This window comes from Cavia porcellus, unplaced genomic scaffold, assembly GCF_034190915.1.
Source record: "Cavia porcellus strain 051 isolate PalLab524CR breed Dunkin Hartley unplaced genomic scaffold, mCavPor4.1 scaffold_27, whole genome shotgun sequence".
Lineage (NCBI taxonomy): Eukaryota > Metazoa > Chordata > Mammalia > Rodentia > Caviidae > Cavia > Cavia porcellus.
Window position 1 is genome coordinate 37,302,178 of NW_026947510.1, and position 18,563 is coordinate 37,320,740.

The following is an 18,563-nucleotide window of genomic DNA, read 5'->3' on the forward strand; positions in this document are numbered from 1 at the left end:
GTTTGCCTGTGAGGCCACGGTCGGGTCATCGCTGGGAAGGGGAAGGACTGACAGACTGCTGGAGCCATGGGAAGGAGAAGCAGGCAGAGGACACCAAGCCAGAGAGGGATTGAGATGGTTTTCACATGACTCTGTTATGTTGTTCTAGAATTTTTGGCCCATGCCCTAAAATGAATTTGAAAAGTTTGAGATTTCTGTCCCTTTTTTCTTGATGTGCCATCTCTGATAGTGGGAAAAGAAAAGTCTGGAAATACGGCTGAGTTTACTCGGACTGCTGGGAAGCCAGATGATTTTTTCTTTTGCAGAGTCCGTCTGCATTCCTTAATTTGCACTTCCTGCCCTTTAGTGGTCTTTGGTCTAAAATGTGACTCAGTTTCTTATTCAGACTCATGCTGCTTTATTATTAAGCTCTATGCTCTTCCGTTCTTTATAGACCTGCCTCCTCTCTTTTGCCATCCTGGTGACTTTTCTTTCCTTCCTTTTATTTACTAACATACATCTTTTCTCCTGTGCCCTCTTCTCTGCCCCTTTCTTGCTTGGGTTTACCTGTTCACTGCCGCACCGTGTTTATAGTATTCCACTTGCTCTCCCAAATCATCTCTACCGCCTGCATCCACCACTTTCCATCTGAATCCCTACCTGCAGCTTGGCAGCAACGGTTCCCACACCTGGGCGGCTGGTGCTGCTCTCCCAACACTGATACCTGCCATTTTCTTTTCTGTCTCTGTCGTGTGCTGCCATCCAGCCCAGGTGATAAAATGCGACTTGGTGGTGAAAGTAAACCACTTGATTCTCATCCTGGTCACAGTGTCCAAGAAGTGCCTGGTTCTATGACGTGAATGTTACTCAAGTTGGGGAGGACCCTGGTGTCATCCTAGTCCTTCTCTCATTGATTCCCTGTGATTGAAGTATTTGAAGTCATGCGTGCTGTCTCTTTTTGGCATAGCAGTGGTCTACAGGTTAGGCTCATCTTATCCAAAAAGTAGAGAACGCTAGGACACAGGGTGCAGGGTACTTGGGGAAGATTACTAACTTGTCCCTTCTCCCCCAAATGGAAGTTTTACAGTTGCTGGAAGTTTTACAGGGACTTGGAGACAAATCCTCCAGCCTCCTGTGTTCATTAGTATCTAAAGAGTTCCTGCCTACTACAGTTGAGACACTCCTGCTTCACATGGGCAGGGAGATAAAGCACACAGCCCCACTCTACCATCTTCTCTTCTGCAGTGGACATTTAAGTAAAGGTTGGGACATACAGGACATTATTGACTGAGGGTACTGTTATCCTTAGTAAACTGGTGTGTGATGGTACCACTGGAGCGTATGGAACGGGAGGGAGGGAGGAAGCAGGTAGGTAATAAGTTTCCCTCCAGACAGTGTCCTGTGACCACTATATTTACTTGAGGAATATTCACTTCAGGGTGGAACATATCCAAGGCACGCAACCACAGCACTCCCACTGCCTGTGTCCATTCATTTGCTGTTTCCTCTCATAGTTACTGATTGCCTGCAGTCCGCCAGCCATTCCTATGGGTTTTTGGAGTGCAAAGATGAAGAAAGCAGACAAAACTCTGCTTTTCTAGAACATAAATTCTAGTACAGAGAAAAAAAAGTGCATACTTGTTCCAAAATAGGCAGAGGTTTCTTTCACAATTTTTTTTATTCCTGTAAATACAGATCTTTAGGGAGACCCTAGTCTCCTGGTTTGCCTTTGGATACCCGTGACAAACATAAGCTCTTTGACTGCAAAACTAGCTCTCCCTAAAAACTCATCGTGGTAAAACAAACAAGCAAATGAACAAACATACCAAACTGGTAGCTGGGAAATCTGACTTCATAGCTCCTTCTGCTATCCAGTGGGGAGCCAGTCCTTTAACTCAGTTTTCCTCCTTGTAATACTGCATCAGGAGAGAAGAATGTTTAGCAGCCTTCCTAACTTTAGAATATTACAGCTCTCATCTGAGACATCCATCTTATTTAGAACTATTTCTTTCACTCCATCACTTAATTTCTTCTTGAGTAGATAGTTTCCTTATGATGCCAGCTCTATACTGCATCCCAGCATCTGACTAGATCCTATCATGCTCTTAGTACCCAGTCTTTAAGAGCCAGTAACTATTGTGGGAATGTACTGGGCATTGTACAAAGTCATGCAGATATAACTTTTTTTGTTGTTGTTCTTACAACAGTATCTGTAAGGTGATTTCTTTATCTCCATGTTATATATAAGGTTTAGAGAATTTGAGAAATTCTTTAAGATTGGTCAAAGACCTGGTAAGAGATAAAGGCATGATTTTAAACTCAGTTCTGTCTGATGTCACAGCCTAGGCTCTTTTCCATATAATTGTGTTTAATAAATATTGTTTTGGATGGATGGATGAATGCAGGTATGATACTTGGCAAGTATTCATTGATGAGTCCATAGCGTTGGTTTGTGGCAGGAATTCATTCTGTGGTTGTATGTTTGGTCCATTGCTGAATAACTCGTTTGTCAGTCTTCCGTGGTTGGGTGGGTGGATGGTTGGATCTGCACAAGGTAATTATCAAGTGTGAAGCTGTAAGCATGTTTCTGGGACATCATGAGTAATCAAATGATGGATGTGGTTCAGGAAAATAGTTTTTCCTGAATGTCTACTTTGTAGCGGCTTGAGATGCCTCTCCTCAGTGATCTGCATGAGCCCTGTTGGGACACCACTGGTCCTGACATCTGGAATGAATCCTCTGAAAGTGGAGGTTCCCAGGCTCTTGCTGTTTGCCCTCAGCTGGGGCTTTCCGAAGGGGCCCAGCTGCCCTCCTCCCTTCCCCGTTCCAGGACATGGCCACTTATCATGCTGTTTGAGAGGAGCATAGACGGTCGTGGCTAAGCTGTGACCACTTGAAGATGTATCCCAGCTGAGTTTCCAAACCTAAAAGAAAATAAATATTCTAACAAGGGAATTGGATTATTGCTGTTTTAATCTGGGATTCCAGACAATTCCCAAAGGAATGCTCATGGAAAGTACGGGGAAGAATCTGAAAACCAAGACAGCAAGCAGGACTTTTATGGTATTACTAGATTGAAAGCACTTTAAGATGGTTGTTTTAAAGAGATACTCAACAGACTGATACCATACTGCTCCAAGTGGCTTCTTTTCCTCATTTATCACTGATCTCTAGATAAAGCCTCTCTCTACCTCTTTCTTCTTTCATTCTTAGCTCAGAATGTAGCCTTGGAAGGGGAAACAACAGGGATCATTATAGTTAAGAGTTTCATGTAGAAAGTTTCTCACCATTTTGCTCTGGGAACAGAGGGCTAAGTCTAAATTGAAGACACAGCGTAACAAATTAACAAGTCACTGAAAAGTAGAAGATGATGCTTTTCCTTTTTTTTTTTTTTTTTTTTTTTGCCTGTGATAAGAGCAAAGTGATAAAAAGAGAGAGCAATAGTGTTAAGTGGTCCTGGAGAGGTAGGTGAAATCTGGTCCTAGGAAAGAAAAAGAGCCAAGGGAAGAAGGGTCTGGCCCTCAGCCCAGTCTCCCTCACTGCCAAAGCTCAGAGGACGGTGCCCTTCCACACTCCTGCAGCAGCAGAGCTCCCCCGTTCTCCAGGACAGAAACACAACCATGTTTATGGAGAGCATAGAAAGGGCAGAGTTCTTTCTTCTTCCATAAACAATACTGATTTTTGTACTTAAGCTTGGGGCAAGAAGAGCTGAAGTGCAATGTTTATAGCAGGCTGGTGAAGAAAAATGTTCCATTCTTTAAAGGGAACATTGACCTTCTGTTGTGGCTGGAGAAAACCTGAAGGACCAAGGCCCCCACAGGTGCTCCATCAAGGTCATTCTTGAGCTCCTCAGCAGAGCAGGGCCTTTGCTCATTGCCAGGAGAAGGAATGGCCTTTCCCGGTTCTCATCAAGGCCTCTGCGTGCGAGGCAGGTACTTGCGATGTGTCTACCCAGAGGCACTCTTTTGAAACTCAAGGGGAGTGAGTCCTGAAGGGAGTAACAGAAGGCTTGTCACAGTGTCAACCCACTCACGTGACCAGGTACCCGAGAAAGTTTATATTGGCTCATGGCTTCGCAGGTTTCAGTTCATGGTTGCTTGTCCCGGTTATCTTTGAGCCGTGGTGAGGCACCACACCATGGCAGAAGCAGATAACAGAGGAAATTTCACACCTTGGGGTAGCCAGAAAGTAAAAAACGAGTGAGGAAGGGGATAGGGACTTGTTTTGTTTTTTTTAGTATTGGGGATGGAACTCAGTGGCACTCTATCACTGAGCTACATTCCCTTGGCCATTTGAAATTTTATTTTGAGACAGAGTCTCATTATGTTGCCCAGGCTGGCCATGAATTTGGCAGTCTGCCTGCCTCAGCCTCCTGAATAGCTGGGATTCCAGATATATTCCACCATGCCTGATTAGGGTAAGTCTCTAATGACCTAACTGTGAAGCTCCCTAAAGACCCTACATACTGAAGGCCTCTCCTCCTTACAGCACCACAGGCTGGTGACCAAGTAAGCTTTCAACACAGAGGCCTCTGGGAGACATTGAAGATCCCAGTGCTCACGGACTCATGGTACATTCATGGGAGTCCCGATAAACACTGTGCCTCAAATAATGATGTCCAGGCTAGACCGTACAATAACAATGTAAATGTGTTTCAGATGCACAAGACAGAATTTAAATGAAATCTTTTCTTTATTTTAAATTTCTTTTGAACGTTGTCACCTCACGTTTGGTTGATTTGGCCACATCTAATAATGGATTGAACTTTCCCCCTGCCGTGTCCACTTGGCCTGCTAAAAATCCCTGTGAGTTGATGGTTAGAAATCAGAAAGTAGGACTCATTCATCTTGTGTCATAGGCTTACAGTTTATGATGTTGCAGGTTAATAAACAGCCGTAAGAGCCAGAGCTGAGATGCCAGAAATAGTCCCTTTCCTTTTCCTTGTGAATCTTTCAGACTCCTCCTGCTTGTGTGTGTTTAATGATTTAATTTAATGTCTTCCTTTGGAAACGTTACCTTCCTGCTCCCTTACTGGGCTGTTTTGCGTTCTCGGCAGAGTAACTGAGTTATAGGCAGTCGTGTGACAAGAAGAGCTCTGTTCTCACCTGCACAGCAATGAGGATGCAGAGCCTCCTAACTAACGGGTGGGAACCTCAATTTCATGTACTTTCAGGTTGAGGGACAGTGATAACTAAATATATAGGCATAGTTAATATTTTATATTGTAGAAATAGCAGTGCACATTCAGACATAGTATCTCATTTAATAGCTTAGCAGTCCTTGAAGCAGGTGCCATTGATTCTCTTTTATTGATGAGGTGATGGTGGCCCATACAAGTCACCTTTATTGTCCTGGTTCACAGCACGTGAAGGCTCTGAAGTGATTTCTATTTCAGAAGTCACCTTCTAGCTTTTAGGAGAATGACATAGGTGAACTGTTGGGAATGAGAGAGGCCAGGGCTGCTGCCTGCCATGGCAGGTGTGGCCCTGCAGAAGCAGATGCTACTTGGCCAGTAATATGTACTCAATCCCACCCCCTTTCTTTCATACTGGGGGTTGAATTAGGACCTCACACTGAGATTCTTTTCTGCCCCCAATTTATTTTATTTCACTGTTTCCCAAGCTAGGCTTGAATTTGAACTCCTCCTGCCGCAGCCTCCAAGAGAGTTGAGATTACAAATGTTTACCACCTTGTCTGGCTCTTCTTTAAGACCTTCTGGTGAATTTGGGTTAAATTTCAGTTTACCTTTACAACCAAAATGACAAGGTCTTAAAGGAAAGTGGGGTTCAACCAAACACTACACCAGGGATCCATCGCCTCCTGGCAGCAGGGACCCACTGCCTTTTCAAGTTTCCAGATCCGAAAGCATGGCTGTAGGATGGACGTGGGTCTCATGGACTTCAAAGGGCTTGAATTACAGGGCTACCTCTTTCTATGAGAACAATGAATCCACCTCTCTAAGACTCAGGTTTCTGATAGTACCTGCTTATGGATAGCAGAGCTAGTGTAAAGGTAATTTAGGAAGTGCCTCCCCCATTGTCAGTGGCTAAGCAAAGTGTTCATGTCCCTGTTTGTCTATTTCATGGAAGAAAAGACCTGGAGTTCTTCCTACATAGTATTGAGGCTGATTTTCCTGAGACAATACAACAGGCTTTACCTTTTCCCTCTTGCCAGTGACTTGGGAGCTTTTTCTGCCATAGGGCCCTCTACCCTCTCCTCTGCCCCTCACCCTGGAACTTTTTCCTCACAGTCTTGCCAACATCTGTCAGTCTCTTTCTTGGCCTTTCTCGTTCTTTGCCTAAAACTCATCCAATCCTCCCCTGTCCTTTGCCGTTATCAGTGTTCCAAAAATGGCCTCTGCTCACACAGCTGCCTGTGACGTGCAGTGACATCACCCGCAGAGGTGAGGCAAGGACATGGGGAGGGAATTTAATTCTCAGTGTGTGTCTTAACAAAGCAGTAATCACTTCTACCAAACTTCACCCGCGGCTGGCATTTCATATTTTATACCCCCTTAAGCTTCTATGGGCGCCTTTCCTTTTTGCATTTAAATGCTTGTGAAGACTTTCTATTTTCCCCCCCGCAGCACATGGGCTATACAAGGGTCCTGGTTAGTGGCTTTTAAGAGCTTGAAGAGAAAAAAATAGCCCCCAGCAGCACAGCCAGGATGCTTTGGAAGGGAAATTTCCTTTTTGGGTTTGCTGTCTGAAAGAATTTCCGATGCAGGCAGACGTTAATTCCTAGCTCTATGCTTCCTGATAAGGAAGCAGCTTCAATAAATGCAGCTATTTTTAGGTGTCTTTTTTTTTTTTTAAATATATAACCAGAGGTTTATTGACCTTTTCTTTCACTTCACATTTTGTGCAGGGAGCACTGTGTACATTTAAGGCAGTTCCTCCAGCTTAAGCCCTGACAGAGTAGCTCTGGGGGGGACGTGGGGAGGGCCGAAAGGCTGAAGGGTGGCCCAGCCACCTTTTCCATGTCCTGAGTTCTCAGCTGCCTTGGCATTCTGATCCAGGCATTCAGAAGTTATTGGCAGTTTGTCCTTACATGGTGGGATGAGTTAGATGTGTAAGCCCAGAGACCCCAGCTCACTGGAAGTCTGAGACAGCTGTTGCAAAATAAGACAATGAGAAGCAGTTCATGTGATAAGTAATGACTTGACAACAATGGGAAATAAGAAATCTTATTTCCATTTCTTCTTTCTCCTTTCTATTGTCACCCACCAGAGCTTCCTCATGCCACATAGGGTTCTGCAGATGCAAGGTCCTATCCATGTGTTCACTCCATGGGCAGCCTCACATTTATCGGTGTAAAACTTCCTGGCAGGTTCCATAAAGATTCAGCTTGTACTGTGGTTTCCTGAGTTCCTTCCCCACCTCCTCTTCATTCTCACAAAGCCTCGTTTGAGCTGAGAATATACAAATATGATAAAATTTCCATTCTCAAAGAGCAGATATTTTCTCCTATTTTCTTCATGGATGAGTTATACCTCATCTGTAACTCACACTGTTGGATTTTCTGGCAGGAATGACTTTGACAGCTTTATCCTTAAGCTTTTCCAGAAGTAAATTTTTGCAGAGTCCCTCAGATGTTACTGATTTTATTGTTGCTGTAGATGGTTTCTCAGTTGCCTGTGCCAGGTATGAGTGTCTGGGGTTCTTTCTCTGATCTCTTCTGAAATAAGGTTTGAGAGCTTTAAACTGGTTTTGGTTCTGGCCACATGCCCAATGTAGATGCCCAAGTATAATTAGTCACCCTGGTCTGCTATTTCCTGCTTCCATCTTGGGTGGGTGGACTAAGTCCCATTCTTTTGAAATAGATCTATTTCTGCTTCTTCTGCATAAATACTATAACCCTCAAATAGGGCTTTAAGATTCTGGAAAGATAGATAGATAGAGTATAAAGAGCTTTGGAATGCAGGAGATGAAGATTGGATGCTGGGAAGGAAAAGTTACCTGATGCAAGCCTGTGCAAAGAATACTTGATTTCCCTACTGCAGTGGGAAACTCTCAGCTTTTGGGGTGAGGGTGTTAAAAAATGGTTCACTGAAGAGCATGAGAATTTCTAAGGAAAGATCTAACAATGACTCTTTCTTGTTTCTAGAACAAGTGGTACAGCGTGTTGAATACTGACATGTTTAGAAAAACTAAAGAGATAACAGGTAATTTATGTAACTCCTATTTATTTAGTATTGGGAATCAAACTCAGGACTTTTTGCACTTGCCAGGCAGATACTGCACCACTGAGTTATAAGCCCGGCTCTGTAACTCCAATTTAGAAGTAACAGTGTTAAGGTAAAATTAGCCATTTGTTTTCCAGGAGTAGCGTACCTTGGCCAATAAGGTATAGTTTTTGGTATCATACCCCAAATGTCAGCTTCTAAGAACTGTGCTTTTTCTTAGCACCATTCTAAGGCCAATTGTTTAAGATCATACTGCTACTCACAATGATACGTGGTAACTAATAGCAGTCACTACTATGTATAGAACACTATCTGTATATCAGTAACTTCCTTTAAATTATTCTGAATAATTGCAAACACAGCAAAGTACACATACTGTATTTTATACCTGAGGTCTGGAAGTGGTACACAACTTCCTAAGGCCACATAAAGCGAAATTGCAAGAGCCATGCTTGAATCCACTTGTCATTCCAAAACCTAGACTTCCTACACCAGCCCCACCAACTTCGTCATATTGCTTAGTAAAAGTGTCAGGAACTGATAAAAGTTGCTTCATTCTAATTGTTGCTTAGAAAGAAAAAAATACGTAAACTACTGATGAGAAGGCCCAAAGGGATGAAATCAGAGATACAAACTAAACTATCTTTTGAATTTAGAGGAAGATAAATTTTCAAATCTAATCCTGTGCCCATACTATCTCTCATGTATTTTCAACTGCCTGTATAAATTCTGGGATGTTAGAAACAAAGAAAGAGGATCCTATCCAATTGTACCCAGTTTTCCATCTGTTTGAAAGTGATGGTCTACTTCATAGACTATTAATAGGCAGTAGTAGAGATGATGTGCTTGCATGTGGATTATATTATTGAGTTTACTTATTAAAACACCAAAGTTTCCATTAATCTATGTTAGGCCATCATGCTGCAGAAAAATTGCCTAATATTCTTTCCCCATGTGGCATGTGTATCATGTTGTTTACAACAGGTAACAGAGCAAAGAGTCTGCTCTGCTCTGCTCTGCCCTAGTTCTCTCGGCTTCAGCCCCACGTGGCTGCTACTTGGGTAAACCTCCTATAGTTTATTCCCTCTGGGCAGTAGTTTCCTTATCTATAAAAGGAAGTAGCCTGAGGTTATGATTCCTGAGGTTCTTCCCAACTCAAATATTCTATATTGTTCTCTGAGTCCGGAAGAGAAATGCAAGAGATGTCAACAGTGAAGCCTTGTCTATAAATGGCCTTATTATGATCATTTACTTGATTTCCAGTAGTCAACATCCACTCTTAGTGCAGAAAGTGGTAGTTTGATGATACAGGAGATTCTTTTCTATGTTAGCTGTAATTATTTGACTAGGATACCCCTTGCAAGGGAATGTGGAAACCCAGTACCTGACTCTGTTGATACTTCCTTGTGTTGCCTGTAACTGAGGTATAGTTAATGCTTTTGTAGTAATGGGAACTGGTGCAAACTCCTAGCCTTGCAGGGCTTGTAAAACTGCCTCTGCCATATTTGCTGAATGCTCGTTCCCAGGACCTCACAGCCCAGTGTCAGGCCTGAGTCCCTGCTTGGCCCTCATCCCTCGTTCTCAAAGACCCCTTTTGGCCCAAGATTTGTGATGTGAGTTGGCCCTTTGCCCAGTGCATTGCACACAGGTGTGGCTTCTGGTAACTACTTGACCCCAACCGTGTGATTTGTGGGAATCCCCTCCACTACCCAAGGCATGTTTGCTTTTCCTGTAACCTGTAACAATTGCAGTCTACATTTGCCTCCCTTTCTCGATGGTTTCCACTGTGTTTGGGGCTTTGCAGAGCTAGCTGATCTGCATAGATAGGCCCCACAATCCTCCTTTAGGCAACCCTATAGCACACGAACAATTACTTCTGCATTAATTAATTATGGGAGGGGAAAAGCACAGTTGGCAAGGGAATGAAGGCTTTCAGCTTCTAAAGTGAAGGCTTTGATGCAGAGCGTTAAAGTACATTTCCCTCCGCCTTGGCCAGCAGAGAGAATCTGTGACACTTATGCCATCCCCTGGGCTGGAAAACTCACACCCAAGGAGCTATTTCTAAATGGAGGTCCCGAATCAGTTACTCAAATCATCTACTCGTTGACACACAGTGTGAAAAGAGGATGTTAAGATTGGGCAAAAAGGAATTGCCCCAAGCTGCAACAATTTGTGAACAAAACTGATGAAGAGTTTTGTTCCCTTCTGTTGCTCTTGAGTCACCAACATCAGGAATTCTTCATCGAGAAACAAATATGACTGATTTGATGCCAGTCCTCCTGAGGAAACAGAGCCAGCCTTCCCCCTTCCTGCTGTTTATACCTGACCTCAGGAAGGAGCCCCAGGGCAGTGCAAGTTCACAAACCTGTTATTCTCATGGATTGGAAGCTGAGTCTGTCCTTTTAGGCAGTTTCTTACTGAGGTTAACAGAGTGGTAAGAAAACTTTCTTTTTTTCATTCTGATTCCTTCTACAGCATTGTTCTTGAAGTACTAAACTCTCACACTTTGCTCCTGTCACTCATGAGGTAATGGTCAAGCCACCCTACACAATCCCCTTCCTGGACACATAGTCTCTGGACACATAAGGACACTTTGTTTCCTTATTTACGACTCAGTCAGGTATTCTGTGCTGGGCTTTCACTGGCCTTAAAACTCAGTCATAATTCAAAAATCATCCATCTATGTGGGGCTTTATTTAAAGATCTTTTAGGAACACAGAAGTCAAACTCCCCTAAGAGAGATTTTCCTCACTTGAGTCTCAAGAATGCCTTTTTAAACTGAACTTTAATGTCCTGAGCAAATGCTGAGAGGAACATCAGAGACCCGTAAAAACCTAAATGCATTTTTTAATCAAATGTATTTTTGGACCTTATAAGGAAAGAGAATTTTTTTCTTTTAACTTTCAGAGAATAGTTTTAGTTCAGATGAATCCATGTGTTTATGTATGCACACACGTGTGCAAAATTATCCAGATATCTGCTTCATAAAACACAACTTGTAGGATAATTCCTACCATCTACATGATCCAAAGAAAGAACTGGGAAAGTACAGCAGGATATTGTCACACTGGCATCATGTGTACTGCGGTGGAGCTACTGTCTGGTACTGTTTGCTGAAGTATTGAGATTTCAGAAAGAGCAAAGACAGAGTTAGAAGTAAACTCCATAATTTTGCTTAGGGCTTATTATGGTTGGGATCCAAAATGTTCCCCCAAAACCTCATGCTGAGGTTTGGTGTCAACTGATGGAATTTGAGGAACAAAATCAACTTCATCATGTGGATTAATTGATTCACGAGTTCTTAAGTCAATGGGCTTATTGGAGGTGAGGCCTAATTTGGTGAGAATTTTGATTGGGATGCCTTTAAAGAGTTTATCTTGTCCATGACCCCTTCGTTTCTGGCTCTTTTCTCGTTCTCTGCTTGTTGGGTGTCATGAGGTGAGCTGGTTTCTTCCGCCACTCCCTTCTGCCTTGATGGTTTTACCTCACCACAGGCCTAAAGATAATGGACTTAGCTGACCATGGACTGATGCCTTTGAACCTGTAAGTCAAAATAAATCTTTCTTTATGTTGTTTCTCTTGGTCACAACAATGAAGAGCTGACTAATGGATTTCTCCATGGAGGAGAGAAACATAAGACTAAATGGAAAATCCAAGACCCTTGATTTAGACAAAGCATTAGAATCCAAATCTCAGAGGTGGAGAGAAGCAGTTGGCTACTTAACATTCACAGCTGTTGGTCTCCAGATATTGCCAGCACCAATCTTGGCAAGCATTGTCAAGCACATTATGGGTCTGAGAATATGCAAGTCATATGTGTTTCTTTGAAAGGAGCAATAAATCTGAATCCTTAGGCCTTTCAACCATTCTGATAAAGTGACTTTACCTCGTAGACATATAAGGGACATGTTAATCCAAGTTTAGGTAGAAGTGATCAGGAAAATTCTGGCCTTATGGACCTATAAGGAGCCACCAGAGCAAGGTGTCTTATATGTGTATGACAAGTACTAATACGTGGAATTTGGAGGAAAGATTCTTTATAATTCATGTAGAATAATAACTTTCACTTAATGAGTGCTTACAGTAGGCAATTTTCATGTGTATTGTATGATTTAATCCTCCCAACAGTCCTGTGAACTGAATTTTATTATCCTCACTTTACTGATGAAAAAGTCAGATTTAAAAGGGTGAAGAAACTTGGCAAAAGGCACAGAACTCCCAGGCAGTCATGCAGTCTGTTGGACCTTTCCCACTCTACTCATTTCCCCTACTCTCAAGGACATGAAAAATACTGTTGGGTCCCCCTGTGAGATCTAGCTGTGGTTAAAACTTCATAAATTATAGAAAAACAAGATAACTCACCATAGTAAAAGTTTAAAGCCATCCCACAAATAATATCTATCACACCTAGAATTTCATATTCTCAGATTTTAGCCAGCTAGCTCGTTCTTGCTAGTTCTTTAACTGTGGCTCCATTGCTTAGTAATAAGATCCTATCAGGCATCTAATGCAGTCTTAACTGCAGGATGAAAATCCAGGCCGGTGGAAGTCCTCATGTACCTGTGTCTTTCTCTGACCATGGCTTAATGTACCGCTTGAAGTTCAGTATCATTGCCTCTTTTTGTGCCTGACGTTTTTTCTGTGTTGTTTCCTTTCTACAATTTTTTTTTTTAAATGAAATGATTTGAAATGGGAAGTTAAGAACTTAAATGCAAGTCTGGCAGCTTCTTTGCAAAAAGCTTCATAAAATACTGTTATGTTATTCACTTTAGCACAGCTGCTCTGGGCTCTCACCACTTAGCCATTCACAATATGTCTGAGAGATTAATTTTTATAAGACTGTGGTTTGAGATGGTTTCCCCCTCCATGTTTTACTTAAAATCCTCACCTGGAAATTCAGGTTGAAAAAATCCCACCACTGTACAGAAAAGGGGGTTTGCTTGAGGAACTTGAATTTTCCATTTTGTGTTCTTGGGCTCCCTTCATTTGAAATACTGTCATCTTCTTGTCTAACTTTGTGTGGGGGCCTGGTTTATGCCCTGTGTGGAAGCTGCCCCTAGATACAGGGATGCCTGTGTGGATCTGGATGTTCTTCTGTCTCCACGAGAGCCACAGGTACTGGTCCCCTCTCAGCTAGTTACAACTCTTGGTGTCCCAAAAATTAAAAGAGGGAGGAAGAGGTGGGCCAGGGTCAACTTTGGTGGGGCCCCCACCCGCGGGGTAAGAGCCCAACTGTTTATCCCAGCCTCCCCACAGCAGCAGAGAGCCAGGGGTGTTTTCAGGACTCAGCTGCCAAAAGTTTCTTGAAACAGCTCTGCTCAAAGGCATATGCTGGGCTCACTTCTGAGGGAAATTTCCTTTTTGGGGAAGTTGAAGCGAAGGAATTTCCTGTGTGGGCAGACAGAGCTTCCTGACTTGAAGGCTTCTTGGAAGGGAAACAGTTTCATAATGAAATGACAAATTAAAGACATACCAGCCGAGTTCACTTCAAAACAGCTATTGAGAGCACAGGCAAAGCCCTATTATGCTCCCTCACAGAACAAAAATAAATCCCATCCTGACAGGTTTCTGTATGCCGGATTCTATCCGTACCCCCGCCCCCCCACGTTCCTTCACAGCCCCTCTCAGGCTTCGTTCCTTCCACCCCCACCATTAGCTGCCACCATTTCTGTCTTTAACAGCACTGAGGTACAACCTCAAGGAGGCCTGGAGTTTCTTCTCTGCCACTTTTGCTTGTGACTTTGTCCATCCCCAACCTGCATAAAGGCCCCACGCTGACCAGACTGACAGAAATGACTCCTTTGATGTAAAACAGTGATTGACAGTGTCTTCAGCCATAGGGATGGGGGAATGTAACTATTTGAGGCTGGCCTCTAGAATCTAATAGAGAGTGATGTAAGTGCTATTCTGGTCTTGGGAGCTGGGTCTGAGGTCTGCTTTGTTGAAGGAAAAGGGGTTCTGTGCTGGATAGAAGATGTTCTTGAATTGAATATAGCATTTTCTATGGTTCAGTTAACCTGAATCCCTGCCCTCTAAACTGACATGAAAATGCCTTATGAACTAAATATCCTTGTTTTCTTGAGGGAAGAGTTGTCATTTTGAGGCAAAGTCTCACTATACCCTGCAGGCTGCCCTTGAGCTCACTTTGAAGCCCAAGCTGGTTTTGAACTTGCAGTGATCCTCCTGCTTCAGCGTCTTGAGTGCTGGGATTACAGTTGTGAGCCACCATGACCGGCCTAAATTTCTTTTTTTAATGACTAGGCTAGAAAAAAGAGTGATGAGGGTATCATTTTGGGTAGTATTTAAAACAACTGTGATTAAGTTTAGTCAGTGAAACTGTGGACACGGGCTTTAGAATCTGATGTCCAAATTTAAGTCCTACCTCTGTCTGGACAGATCTAGCAGTGTGGCCTTGACCAGGTCACTTATGCTCTTGGGTTCTGGTTCCTTATCGCTAACATGGGTACAGAAAAACCCTTTTTCACATTGTTGTAGAGAAATTAGATTATGATTTCAAAACCACTTTCTAAATGTTTCTAAAACCTTCACACTTTTTTATTAAATGACTGTTGGGATCCTCTGGGATTGAAAGACAGCATTAGGCTGCAACAGCAGAATTGAAGAGCTTATAGGTCAACCTGGCAGATATTCGTTGGAGCTGTTTTTTTGCATGCAGCATGGCTGAGCTCAGTGGGGGAAAATAAAAGTGTGACGTTTTGAGCAGCCATGTGGTATGGCAGGAAGAATACTGGACTTGGGGAGAGGCAGCCAGAGTTCAGTGTTGGCTGTCACTCAGTGGTTTATGGCGAGCTATTTAACTGCTATGAGCCTCAGTTGCTCATCTGTAAAACTGGGAGAAATCAAACTCTATGACTTTAATAAATACTCCCCAACTGTAACACTGTGTAATCAATTTTAAGAGCACCCTGCCTTTCGCAGTTGTTTATAGGATTTATTCTGAAGAGTAGGAAAGAAATATGTACTATATTGGATCAAGAAATTTGCATCAAAAAGCTAGACATTTTTTGTTGGTAAATCTGATTAAACAGGAAAAAATTGGTGCCTACCAGATATGTCAGCTGTAGTAGTTTGTCTTTGGGGGTTTCAGAGTGAATGAAAATAACTGGGATCAAGGCTTGAACATTGCAGTTCCCTCAAGAGAACTAAACTCAGGGCTCTGGGTTACCTGCTTCAGCTACTCTAGGAGACTTACGTTATTTCCCAATAGTTGTTTTTTAAGTCTTACTTATAACAGCCAAGCTTTGTCTGAAGAGACTTCCAGAAGAGGCTGAATGTTGACTAGTTCTGCCAATTAGATTTTACTGTATGCTAAGATGTAAGTTTAGAGCTGCTACTTCATTGCCTTAGTTTCTTTTGTCTCGTTGCTGAGACAAAATACCCAGTGACCAAAGTTAAGGGAAAAAAGGTTTCTTTAGCTCACAGTTTGTAGAGGTTTCAGTCGTAATCCACTAGCTCCAAAGCAGAGTGGCACATGGCACAGGAGCAACAGATCATGGTGGTAGAAGACAGCAGAAGTAATAAGGGGGACCAGTTCATGGCAGCCAGAAGGTAGCAACAACAAAAGGGAGGCCAGACTTTCTGTCTCTTACGTTGTATGCAGACTACCTGACCTAGGGAGGGTGTAGCACCCACACCCTTTATTCTAGCCAGAATCGTGCCAAACCAGTCAGTGGACTGATTTACGAATCACACACCCTTGAGCTGCCCGACATTACTCACTCTAGATTCAGCCACTTTTGAAAAAGCCCTGTGATTGCATGAGGCTTTGGAGGGACATCTACACACAAACCATGACAATCACATAGCCTCTAATTTTCAGTTTGTATTAGAAAAAGACTTTTACTAATTTTGTCTCTCAAAAGCCTACTGAGCACTCATTTTGATTCGAGAAAATTGTATGTGTATTCTGTGTTACTAGGGCTTTAATAAATCACCTCAATTTTATTCTATCAAGTTTGGCAGGTAAACGATGTTATCTTCGTTTTATGGATCCAGAAAATAGGGCTTACTTTGCTCAAGGGCATAGAACCTTTGTTTTACATGCTCTGGAGCCCATGTTCTTCAGTGAATCTCATTTACATTGGTGATTGTTACTAAATTGACCTCAGTGCTTCAACATGATGTCAGATGTCTACTGGGACCCTGAAAAGAAACAAAACTAGCCACTTGGTCACTGTCCTCTCATAATGGCAGTAAAACCTACAGCTTTCCATTGTGGAAGAGAGTACACCTGGATGGTACAGAGCAGACTTAGCTTTACCTTTCCTGTCTGAAAGAGAATTTGTTCAGGTTCATCCTAGGACCAGAAAGGCCTGGAACCCAGCCCTGGCTATCCCTTGACCTCCTCTCCTAAGACAGAAATCTCCTGTCCACATTCCAGATAGATGAGGAAAATGACAAGTGCCAGATCGCATCCTTTCCCTTGTGAAATTCCTTGGAAATATTGTTTTTGGCTGTCTAGTTTGTTCTAAGAAAATTCAGATTTTATTCTAGTATAGCACTGACTAAAAGAAGTAGCATGCTCAGTGCTAAGAATACAAAGATGATCAAGGTAGGAGCTCAGTCTAAAAACGTAAAAATTTGGTTAAGCATTCATCAAAACCAGTATTATTTGTGGCACACAGTAGAATTAGTAGTTATAGGAGTTAAATATGTAATACATCCAAAGACAATATAACTCTTCATAGAAAGTATACAGTTGTACTTCATTCTACATTAGATTTTATTCATTTTGTTATATACAAATAAACTTTTAGTGTAGCCTAGTGAATATCCAAAGCATGTACCTCAGAATTATTTCTTCTTCCTCATTTTCATTTTTTTTTTTTATCTTTTTCCTTTTTATCGGTACCGGGGTTCGAACTCATGACTGCCTGCTTGCAGGCAGGAGCTTATGCCGCTGAGCTAAATCCCCAGCCCCCTCATTTCCATTATTAATCATACTTTATTCCTCTAGAAATTATAGACTTCCAAGTTATTGAATATTTCTATTCAAGACCAAAATATTTCTTCTGTTCTCTTAAGTTTAAAACACAGATGACAGTCAGGAGAAAAAATATACTTTGATAGCATCTAATTACAAAGCACAATACTGTTACTCTTCAGGACATGTAGCAAGACACTATTGTAGGTGTCATTTTGAGTTCATAGGAAGGGGAGAAATGGTGTCATTTCTTCAGTAGAGGAATGTAATCTCAGTCTAATCTCTCATTGGCCTTTAGCAGCCAGTGAGGTCTTACAAAGAAAATTCCTTTCATTCATTACTCTGTATCCTCTCTTTGGACTTAAGGTAGAAAAAAAAGCAAGTACTATTGAAGTATTATGACCAGTCCTACACTTTAAGTATGTAGTTATTTACTTTTTGTTTAGTGCTAAGAATCAAACCCAGGGCCTTACTCATGCTAGGCCAACACGCTACGGTCAAGCTGCAGCCTAGCCCCCAAATCTACCCTTTAATATGCTCCTTTGGACCTTTGCTGCAGAAGTGAGGAGGTGGAAGACATTGTGTGATTGATAGTTTGTTTTGTTTGGAGGTGAGAAGAAGGGGGTTGGTGGAGGGTTCAGGGTTGGAGCTTTCTTAAGAACTGGGGTGCACTTTCCTGAGTCCCAGTGTAGTCAGTCCTGGGGTGTTTTTCTTACTTGATGCTGTCAGGCAGCATGGCAAGGGGAGATGTTAGGAGGAGGATCATGGTGGCAGTACTTACAGAAACTGGAGAGGTACTTAAGTGAACAAAATAGGTGGGTGGGTGGAAATCAGTGTTCTCTCCTTTTGATTTAAAAAAAAAAGTTGCCCATCAGTAAGTGTATCTTCTTTTTTGTGGTGCCTGCTGTTCACATGCAGTTGCTTGAGCAGCTAGGGAATGGCAAGGGGCAGACTCTCCTGGACCTTGATATCTCCCAAGAGACCTCCAGACCTTGGATACAGAAAGGTGACAGTGTCTTCTCATGGGCCTCATGGTTTCCCTTGCACCCGTGGGACTCCAGGTGTCCCAAGGACTGAGGCAGTTGCTTAGATGTCACACTGGGCATTCAGAGTAAGGTTTTGCCTCTTTTGTTCACCTCACACTATTGGATGCTGGAGTTGCCTGTGCAAATCAGGGAACGTTATGTCTCTGTGTGGTGCGGGTCCTTCCTGAGTCCTTGGGGATTCTGACCTTAGCCCTAGCTGTTCCAGTCTTCTTTCTGTGATTCCAGGATGCCCTGCAGAAGATCCTGTGTAACCACTCAATCTGATGATCCACTTGTTTTGTTAGACCATAGCTTTCCCTTCTCCTCCTCCTCTACTTGTCTTCAATAATGTCAAGGTTTAGGGGAAATTAAATTCACCCTTCTAGAAAGGTGTCAAGGTCCCATGCATAAATAGAGCCCTTTTTGATGC

The 18,563-nt window shown here is 42.6% G+C and overlaps 1 protein-coding gene across 8 annotated transcripts in view; it reads left to right on the top strand.

The window, feature by feature from the left end:
* Nucleotides 1-18,563, top strand: part of Etv6 (ETS variant transcription factor 6) — a 214,068-nt gene that overhangs the window by 92,497 nt on the left and 103,008 nt on the right. The window contains exon 1 of one of the 8 annotated variants that reach the window (XM_063238240.1): nucleotides 2-8,143. The exons of the other annotated variants lie outside the window; for them this stretch is intronic. Within the exon in view, the coding sequence (XP_063094310.1) occupies nucleotides 8,116-8,143 (28 nt within the window). The 5' untranslated portion in view covers nucleotides 2-8,115. Of the gene's footprint in view, nucleotide 1; nucleotides 8,144-18,563 lie in introns of those variants that run through there. 8 annotated transcript variants of the gene reach the window in all.